At 48.4% G+C, this 10,436-nt stretch overlaps 1 protein-coding gene across 1 annotated transcript; it reads left to right on the top strand.

Moving 5' to 3' along the window:
• Window positions 1-1,375: 1,375 nt before the first annotated feature.
• LOC123102712 (heptahelical transmembrane protein 4) lies at window positions 1,376-10,230 on the top strand. Its single transcript, XM_044524133.1, has 6 exons — window positions 1,376-1,650; window positions 2,053-2,092; window positions 2,162-2,290; window positions 2,582-4,214; window positions 4,308-4,608; window positions 9,241-10,230. Exons 4-6 carry the CDS (start codon window positions 3,997-3,999, stop codon window positions 9,889-9,891), a joined length of 1,170 nt encoding a protein of 389 aa, XP_044380068.1. The 5' UTR covers window positions 1,376-1,650; window positions 2,053-2,092; window positions 2,162-2,290; window positions 2,582-3,996; the 3' UTR covers window positions 9,892-10,230.
• The last annotated feature ends 206 nt before the right edge of the window (window positions 10,231-10,436 follow it).

Below are 10,436 nucleotides of genomic sequence, written 5' to 3'. Positions count from 1 at the left end.
TCGACCGCCTCCGGGCTCCGAGACGTAGGGCTGTTACTTCCTCTGAGAAGGGCCTGAACTCGTAAAACTCGCGTGTACAACTCCTCCATAGCTAGGATCTTGCCTCTACATCCCTACCCCCCCATTCTACTGTCGGACTTAGAACCACGACAGTCTCGCCGCGGCCCGTGGTCCCTGCCGCCGCCCCGAGGTCTTCCCGCCATCACCCCGACCTGCATGCCGCCGTTGCGTCGCCCCTTCGGGAGCGCAGCGGCCCACGGTCCACTTTGTCGTCCACACGCGTTGACTTACCATGGTATGCGTCGCGCTGCCTCCCTTGGCGCGGGAACGCCACCGTCCGCGCCGGTCTCTGTCATGCTGTCGGGTTCTTCGCCTACTTCGAGCACTGCCACCGCGCTCCTAACCTAGCCGCCACCGTCAGGCCGCCGCCGCCGCTCTTCTTTGGTCGCCACCGCCGCTACCCACGTAGCCGCCGCCCGTCCACCTCCTTCGTCTTCGTCCAGCACCAGCCCGTCACCAGTGTCACCGTCATCTACCCTGACCACTTCGTCTACTCCGACTACCGTTGGTGACATCGGCCCCGCGCCGATGGACGCCGCAATCGTCGTCGAGTTCTTCTCTGCTGGCCTCTCCGACTTCTTCGACATGGCGTACAGCTCGTGCAAGTCCTAGTCTCCGCGTGCCCGGTGTTGGCAACACCGCCGCGTGCCTTCATCCACGACGTGTCCCTAGGCCTGGCAAGCCTAGTGCGACGCTCCGTCAACTTCATCTTCGTCCGTCTACGCATGCCCTGTGCTGGCAACACCGGTGCGTGCCTTCATCTACGATGTGTCCCCGGGCTTGGCAAACCCGCCGCGACGCGTCGCGAACAACATCTCCTTTCCAGCGCACCACTACTTCGACACCACTGCGCCCATGCTAACTCGGCGCCCCCTTGCGCCCACGGCTCCACGGCGACTTCCTCAACACCGGCTACCCTGAATCGACATCGACCACGGCATTCTTTGCACGGCTACCTCGACCACGGCTACACCACCCTACGCTCTCAGCTACATCGACAAACGGCACAAAGGGCTACCGCCTTGCTTGAGCAACCTCGTCGGTTTTCACTCCAGCCACGACTCTGCGATGCGTCGACCGTTACGACTATGGGGGGTGTCCGTCGGCTTGCCTTCGGATTCTTCTCCAGTCTCATCGTCTGCGTCGCTACTGTTGTGACTGCGGGGGATGTTGAGTAACGTGATTGTCTTGGGAAACATAGGTTAGACTAGGAAATATTCTGACTTGTCTTGTACTCCAAGTAGATCATGTACTTCTATATATATGCCCACGAGGCTCAAGCAAATACAATAAAACTATTCCACCAAACCTCTCTCTCACTTCTACAGTCGCTACTGCACCTCTCTCTCACTTCTACAGTCGCTACTGCAAGTCTGCAACAGCCGCTGCAAGCAGTACGCACATCCATCTTTGCTCATAGATTGATGTCGTGCCGCCCTGGGTTTCCCGTCGCTGCTGCTCACTGCTCGCCGCCGCCGCGGACCACCAGGGCCCCGCCGCCACCGTCGTCCGTTAGCGGCCAATATGTGGATGTGGAGATCAGTAGATCCCTCTTATCTTTGCTTATGCAAAATGTATCAATTCAGTAAGGTGAAAACTTTTGCTTTTAAGATGTTTTTTTTCCTTTGGTTGGTGTTCCTCTTTCTCAATCATTGCAAATTCAGTAATATCTAAATACTAATTCACTGGTTACATGATTGGGTCCTCACTAAGTTCTCACCGGTCCCCACTAATTCACTGGTTACATGATTGGGTCCCATCTTTTCTCACTTATGTACATTGTGTTCATAACTCAAATCCTTTTTTCGTCCATTTTGTCACTGGTTAAATTATGCGGCTTAAACTATTATTACGACCCCTGCTGCTTCCAGACTTTGACTTCTTTTTTGGTTAAATGAAATAGTTTTTTTTATCAAGCCGTGTCGTTTATTTTTTGAGTTATTTTAGGTCATCCTTCTTCTGATAATTTTTACTTGTTGTGTAATGGTGCAGGAGCTTTTCTCTGAGCTGGGTGATCCGAAGTACGCCTACAGTAAGGATGCGATTTTTCCCTTTACATGTGTTTAATATTTGGACAGTCTGACATTACCTCTTCTTGCAGGGAACAAATAGCAGTGTTGAGGCAAAACAGCAGTGTGCAACTTGATGGAAAACATACGAAAATAACCAACACCCCTATAACTCCAGCTGCACTTTAGTTAGTAATTGAGGTTATGATAGGGATGTTGAGGTATGTTCTACTAGCTGCATCGGTTAATTTATAAATTGAGTGCACATCAAATTGAATATAGATGCATTCGTATATATGTTTGCTAGAATTGTGCAAAATTGGTTGGCCTAATCAGTGGTTAAGTATTAGGGATGGTGATGCAACAATGACTCAGTACAACTGATAATTATACATCACTGAATGTCGCTAACACATGTTATATTGCATCGTGCTCAAGAAATTTTAGGATTCATGGGTGATATAAACGCATGGCTCAAGTGGTTTAACAATTTCTTCATATTCTTGATTTAGGGGGAGTGGGAGAGAGGATGGGCACCCATGAAAAAGGCTGGAAAAGAGCAAGTTCAAGAGGTGGGTGCAGCAGATCTGGGTGGTCTTATCCTCCACAAACTTGCCTCCTTTGCCACCAGTCTGCTTATGCTAATTTACATGTTTATACAGTCTTCCTGTCTAAGTTACACATGTACTTTAATATTCACTGTCCAAAAGCACCTAATATCTAGCAGCCACTTGGCTAATTTCATGTTTTCGACTTTTTGACTAAGCAATCTTTCAGTATTATGCTGCACTACTGTTATGAACAGTGCAGTTTCTTTTTATAGTTAGTTTCAGGTTGTCCTTTTTCTAAAACTTCTTTTTAACTGGGTTGTCCTTACTTGCATGTATAATGAAATATTAATGTTACCTGTGGCCAGCAGGAATTATCTAAATTTATCACAACTGCTATACAATCACTAGGGCGGACCATAACTAGCATTTACAGGGTTTGAATATGAGGCAGGCAATATCATCACTCCTGCTTCCTTTTAGCTGGTGTTGCTTTCTTAACTTCAAAGAAATAAAACATGCTACACATATTGGAACATCTTATAGCAAATATAACGCTTCTATGAACCTTTTTTTTTTGGACAATGACGCTAATACATGGTATTGTCACCCTTGTCCATTTTGAACCTATATATAAAGTTTGAACAAATATGGCCACAAAGTTTTCTTTTCTCAAAGTTTTGTCATGTTCAGATATTCTTAGATATTTAAATTATTCTTTCATTAAAATGGACGAGGACCGCAATGCGTGCCATCATGTTCTGATACCACTGTATTAAACGGTTCTCACTGATAATACTACACTTTTAATTGGTGGGCCCGCCTCACTTAACAAAATTCCGCTTGTAAATGTCTGTGTGTCTAGCATTGCTCTGGTTCTCACCATAACTCTGTGATCCATTATATCACCATACACTTGCCCAGTGGACGGTTAAAAAAGCCCTTCCTGAATAATCCCTTGAGCCGTTTCCGATGAACGTATTTGTGGTAGTGCACTGGCCATCACCTCAGATGAATCCACAAGGACCACAACTAATATACCACGAGCCATAGGAATCTTCGCATCTACGTGGAGGGATCGACTTGGAATATTATTAGAATTAGTACATTAGCTCTGCGATCCCAATTGCTTGCACTTCTTGTTTGGCTCCGCAGAGCAACGTGGCACCAATCGCAAGAGGAGAGACCAGAGACTACCATATATAGAGGCAGAGTTGTCCACTCCGCGCGCACACCCAGAAACATATTTCCTCTCCACCGTTGCACAAGTAACCAACCAACATCGGCGTTCGGCGACCTCCATTGTCGCGTGGAGCTGGACAAGTCAAGCCTGTACCTAAAAGGGTTTTCCTCGTGCGGTACATCCAACAAGCGCAGGCATGGAGGAGAGACCAATGGCCTCTTCCACTTCCTGCAAAGGCTCTGACCACGACGACAAGAGCAAGGAGCACAAGTGCGAGCTGATCGGCTATGAGGCGCTGCCGGAGTGGCTCAAGGACAACGAGTACATCCACGGCTACTACCGGTGCGAGTGGCCGTTGAAGGAGACCATCCTCAGCATCTTCTCCATCCACAACGAGACCCTCAACGTCTGGTCGTAAGTCCCTTAACCGATTGCGAATGCGATATGCTCATCAATGGCGAGGCGATTCCCCTGAATCATCTCGACTCTGTTGCTCTACACGCGCAGGCATTTGGTAGGATTCCTGCTGTTCCTGTGCTTGACGATCCTCACGGCAATGGTGATCCCACGGGACTGCAGCATTAGCGGTGGCGGGAACACGTTTGACGACGCGCCATTGACGAGGAGCTACTGGGGAGATCTGATGGCGATGGCCAACATGACAGGGGCGCTGAAGCATGAGGCAGCCGCCTGCCTCCTCCTGCCTCCAGCTGCCGCAGATTTGTCTGGAAACGAGGAGGAGATCCCGAACAGCTGTCCACCCAACACATCCTCCTCGCCCTCTCATCACCATGTTGCGCTGATCCAGGTACCACTATACTAATCACCACTGATTCCACCACTTACTCTGCTTGTTTATTTATTCAATTGATGGTTAAGTGCCATTGTCATGTGTTCATGTGCTCTGGTTAACTGGACCTGTCATGTTGAAGGTAGGTTGGTAGGTAGAAGTTCTAGTACTACTACTACTATTGGTTTTGAAGCTGGTTGGCAAGTTTTAATTTAATGGGGCGGTGGTGTGGCAGGGCACCAGCATTGCATTTATGCTTGGGAGTCCTTTTCCCTTGCTTTCATGAGCTGTGCTAGCTAGGGTTCTTGAGCTTGATGCATGCAGGACATGTTTGTTGGTTTACTTTTTCTTCAAAGTAGCAGTAGTAGGATACAGGAGGTACCCTTGATAGGTTGATTGCTTTTGGTGCATGGTCTATTCATTTTGTGCCAACCACAATGTTTCCCAAACCCAAAGGCACCTTTTATTATTATTAGGCTGGTCACAGTGGGGAGGAACTTAGGAGTAACATCACACACTCCAATACAATTTTGCTTATGTGGCACGTATTTAATGAAGAGAGAGGTGTTTGTGGTAACTAGCTAAGTTACCGGAACATCACACACTCCAAGAAACAATGAGTCTATAACCTAATAAATACATCATTGCATGACACTACATAGATGTTCCTACCCACTATGGAGGTAGTAACATAGTCTAGAAAAGTGTGAAGTTACTAGCTTATGTTCTTGCCCATTGTGACCAGCCTTAAGGTTCTTTCTTGCCAACAGATTGACTAGTGCCAGTGTGTCCCAACTGCTGGGTTTTGTCAATGTGTCTCACATTTTTTTTTTAATAATACAAAAATAATATAGATTGAAAAAAGTCCGGAATCTTATTACTATACAGATATAGAGATCTCCCTCTTGTTCAGGACAGTGCAAGCGCTTTTTAGGATCTGCGCTGGTCAAACTTTTACAAGTTTACTCATGAACAAGGAAATAATTATTAGCAAAATCACAACATTGATTTTACTATAATCATCTGCACAATATTCTTGTATAAAGTTTATTTATTTTTATGCAAGGGGACATATTTCCATAAAACTGATGGTCAAAATGAAATCTTTCTTTTGGCGGTGAAAAGGAAGATTTCATTACTCATGGCCATACGCAGTGAGTTCGTGACTAATTTTATTCTACAATAGACTAATATGAAACCTTTAACCCCGCAAAGAAAATCCTTTAAGATTGTGTCACCGTCGTGCGTAGAGGTAATGCAACGCTCTACTTTTCCATGAATGTGATGGACAACCACTTATTTGGTTCTGCAACCCCTGATTAGCTCATTTTGGTCAACCAATTGAATCACGTTAGCTGTATGTTGCAGTTCCACATGCATCGACAGAAGCAAGAATTGAATATATATATATATATATATATATATATATATATATATATATATATATATATTTCATGGAAAAGATTGACCTTTGCTTTGAGCTCTCTTCGCGCTCTCCCGTGCAGCTGTGCTAAAGGCAGCTTCAACGCGGACTTGTAAACTTCCTGTAGCCATCCGTCCGGTCCATGAAAACCATCCAATGCGTCCTCGATCAGTGGAATGGTCAGAACGTGATTTCTCCCGCAATAGGGGAGGTTTCTGGGAGTCCCGCCCGATCTGGAGCCCGTTTCTGACTGCTCTGGCCCACCAAATACCCCTCACCCCTCCCGTGCGTTTTCGGTCAGCGCCGCCTCAGAGCGTCAGCGTCGGAATTCATGCCCGCCCAGAGCGGACGTGACTGCTCACTGGCGTCGGCGTTGAAGCGGCGTGCCGGCCGAGAGAGCGCCGCCCGCGCCGCTTCCCGATGCAGATGACGCGTTCAAACGACACGAAGGTCGCCCGTCCGTCCGTCTGCCGCCTGCATTGATGGCACACGGTTGCCTAGGCGTCTTCCTCGACGCCACTCGTCCGTACATCTGCCACCCACCGGTGCCATATAGACCACTGCCCCGGTACCCCGACCATAGCCACAATCATCCCTCTCCGCACCACTCCTCACCATGGATCCCTCCGCAACCAAAACTCTCTGGGATGGGCTGACGTTGAAGCAGAAAAAGGCCATGGCCGCCATTGCTGCCGACTGGCAGCCAGAGGACGTGCAAATGGAGGACGCCTCTGACGACGAGCCAACGCCACCCTCCTCTTCCTTTGTGGCACCCTCGCCGGTGCATTGCACCCTGACCATCGGTGAGACCCGTGCCCATTATATGGACATGGTGCGGGAGGAGAAGTTTCGGGAGGCGCAGGCCGACGCCAATTACAACCACAGCCTCCTCCAGGAGCATCTATAGGCGGAGGAGCACATCACCGCCGGCAGAGCGGTCGCGCCGGACACGTACCTGGCGGAGCAGGAGGCACTGCTCGAGTCCTACCACTCTGCTCGCTGGACACGGACCTGGCGGAGCAGGAGGCACTGTGCCGGACACGGACCTAGGACGGCTTTCATGTATTTATAATGAAATACATTGTGATAATATGAAATCCATCATGTTTATATAAAATCGGGCCGTGTTTATATGAAATCCGCACTTGTTTGCACGAATTTCGTCCGGTTGGCTTGAGTTATTATGAGAATGTATGTGGGTATGGTTAGATGGCTACCTCCCGCATCCATGTCCGCAGAGTAGTCCCCCTGTCCACGGACAAATGCGGAAGGTTTTTTGCGGGTTGTCGTTGGAGATGCTCTAAGAGCCTATGGGCACTCGTAAGAGAGCTTTTGTGCATAAAATCTTTCATAGACATTGATAATTTGTAATCTCAGACACCATAGTTTACCACTGTTAAGAGTACACCAACTTTCAATTTGGTTGTAGTTCTTTTGGTTTTTTTATATGTTTGAATATATTGCCCTTTTCTCTTCATTAGTTTGGGATTTTGGATGAATTTGCTAGAACATTAATTTAATATGGTATAAAAGTCAAGAGGTTTATATGTTCAAGACCCTACCGACGTAATATAAATATTTTATTTTTGCTTCCTACATCGTTCTCACATCTAAAGATTAAAGGAGTCTAAATCTGTAGGTGAGGTGAAGTGTTGACATATATTGCTTGCCACTCTCTATCGGTTCTGATTTTTGGATAAACTGTGTGGTGCTTGTGAATTCAATATATACACAATTTTTTTAAAATCAATATTCGACACAATATAAATTACTTGAACTTCAATTTTCAAGACCACGTGGATGTGTAAGACAATGGCATGTAGGACAGAAGTTCCATATCTCCCGGATCCATCAAGGGATCCATACATAACTAGTTGTAAAGATGGGTTTGCATAAGAGTTAAATGCAAGGATGGTCCTATTACTTCCCCCGAGTGTAAAGTGAGTTCTAGTCATATGTAAATGCACATCCCTGTGGCCAGAGAGCTAGTATTGCCGATGTCGAAGCCAGAGAGCCGTAGGGACCACGAGGGAGGCTGCGGCGGCGGGGAGAGGTGGACCCTATTGCCATCACTTCCATGCTCCGTTGTCATCCCTAAAGCACCGCGACTTGATTGTGGTGAGTTCCTGGTCCCTCTGCCCTCCTCCCGCTTCCCCTCGTGGCATGTAGTACCTCCATGACTAGCACCACCAACCTCAATAGAGTGAATATAGGGCTCCGTGGCACCTCCTCTAGACATGGCATAACCTTAGCTCGCTAACCCTCGCGCGCTAAGCTCTCCTCTGCCGCTCACACTTTTCAAGTGCAGCGCCGCCGTCCTCGCCTTGTTGTGTCGTGCAAGCAACCAAGGCATATTTGTGGTCTCAACCTGACACGCGAACTGGTAGATGTGCCGCACCGTCATCCTCCCGGACACCACCACAAGTTACTTGCTGGACTATGATCATCGCGTCTTGTTGGACTATGATCATCGCGTCTTGCCGGACCCCTAATGCCTTTTGTTGCGTCCGATTCGCTCGAACAGGTAAGTAGAGGGGATGGACCACGAATAGGAGGGAATACGATCGTGAGGTGTTTCTGAAAAGATCCACATCCCGCATTTACGACCGGTGGGTCCTCTGTCAACGTGGTTGTGGTCAAAGCGCCCATTAGGCCAATCAATGTGGGTTACGGTCAACAGGGCCTTCCATGAAATTTTTACACAAGATTTTATACCGAGATATACATTTTCATATAATTGGGACTGACTTGACATTTTGAGGAAAGAATAACTCTTTGCATAACTAGGTGTCCCCTGGTTTGTGCCTGTCTTGGTTCACAATTCCCTGCACATTTGAACCGTAGTTCACCAATATTGTAAGCAGATATCAATATCAAGTAGAGTGTAGAATTTGATGCGGTATCATTCACAAACTTAAATATTTTTTTATCGAAAATTTAAATATAATTTCACTAATTACACAACTGTCTCTTAATAAGTCACCTAAAATTGAGTTTTATTCGAGAGCACCAAAGAGAATTCGTAATTAATTCCAGAAGTGTGCTATTTAGGGAGTTTTCGGAGTCCCTCCACTCCAGAGCGGAGCCGACGGAGCTGCAGGCTAAATTAGCAGAGCTGCAAAATAGGTGCTCCGCCGGTGGATAACCCAACAGGCCCTTATATCCGACAAAATTTAAGCTTCAGTTTGTACTACGTCTTCCCCTGCTAAATCCCGCATGAACCGCAGGACGCGAGCGCGGCGCCACGGGCCGCGGACGCTGCCTCCGCCGATCCGATCACGCGGTGGCCGATGTTCGCGTACCTGTGCGGAGCCATGGTGTGCCTGCTTACGAGCAGCGCGTGCCACCTGGTGCTGTGCCACTCGGAGAGAATGGCGTACGTGACGCTCCGGCTGGACTACGCCGGCATCGCCGCCCTCATCGTCACCTCCTTCTACCCGGTCGTCTACTACTCCTTCCTCTGCCACCCGGGGCTCCAGCGGCTCTACATAGGCTTCATCACCGCCTTCGGCGCCGCGGCGGTCACGGTGTCGCTGGTGCCGGTGTTCCAGGCGCCCGAGTTCCGCCCGCTCCGCGCCGGGCTCTTCTCGTGCATGGGCGTGTCGGGGCTCATCCCCGTCGCGCACAAGCTCGTGCTGTACGGCGGCCGGCGGGAGGCCGCCGTGACGGCGTGCTACGAGGCGCTCATGGGCGCGCTCTACGGGCTCGGCGCCGCCGTCTACGCGGCGCGCGTGCCGGAGCGGTGGTTCCCCGGGCGGTTCGACCTCGTCGGGCACAGCCACCAGCTGTTCCATCTCTTCGTCATTGCCGGCGCGTACGCGCACTACCTCGGTGGCGTCGAGTACCTCAAGTGGAGGGACGCCGACAGGTGCTGGTGACCGGCGGCATGGCATGGCTACAGTTGTACAGCTACATCTCCGGCTGAAGGTGCTTCCATTAATCCAACTGAAGAAGATGATGGGATCTGGCGTCCAGAAATTGTGCATTTTGTAGTGAAAGAGTGCTGAGGTATACATAAATAGGGGATTGTTTGATTGCTGAAATGGATGTGAGGCGTAATTTGTATGAAGAGATTAAGAGCGGCTAGCCCCGGACAAGGGACAATCTTGTGTATAATTGATTGGAACCTCTCCTTTATGGTCTCGAAAGAAAATGAGTGCAACTAATGCTGTAACAAACATATGTAGATAAACTTGGATTCAGGGATAATTATATTCGTCAACTGTGCCTTGAGGATCTTACTCATATCGCTCAGTTTGATGAAAATGTCAGGTTGTTTCACTTGCATGATTGCATCAACTTCGGCGGATTTCCTTCCATCTGTATTATTTTTTTAGAAACAAAGACGCTTAAAGGTGTCCAGCTTTAAATTAGCATATCGTAAAGCTTACACACGGACAGAGTAACAAAGATTCACACAACA

The sequence above is a fragment of the Triticum aestivum genome, chromosome 5A (genome assembly GCF_018294505.1).
Source record: "Triticum aestivum cultivar Chinese Spring chromosome 5A, IWGSC CS RefSeq v2.1, whole genome shotgun sequence".
Classification (NCBI taxonomy): domain Eukaryota; kingdom Viridiplantae; phylum Streptophyta; class Magnoliopsida; order Poales; family Poaceae; genus Triticum; species Triticum aestivum.
Note: the sequence above shows the minus strand (reverse complement) of the source record. Positions and strands in the feature narration are given on the sequence as shown.

Coding starts and splice junctions, on each gene's coding strand:
- LOC123102712 (XM_044524133.1), top strand. CDS start 3,997: ATGGAGGAGAGACCAATGGCCTCTTCCACTTCCTGCAAAGGCTCTGAC. Junction 4,215..4,307: donor GAGACCCTCAACGTCTGGTC/GTAAGTCCCTTA, acceptor CTACACGCGCAG/GCATTTGGTAGGATTCCTGC. Junction 4,609..9,240: donor ACCATGTTGCGCTGATCCAG/GTACCACTATAC, acceptor CATGAACCGCAG/GACGCGAGCGCGGCGCCACG.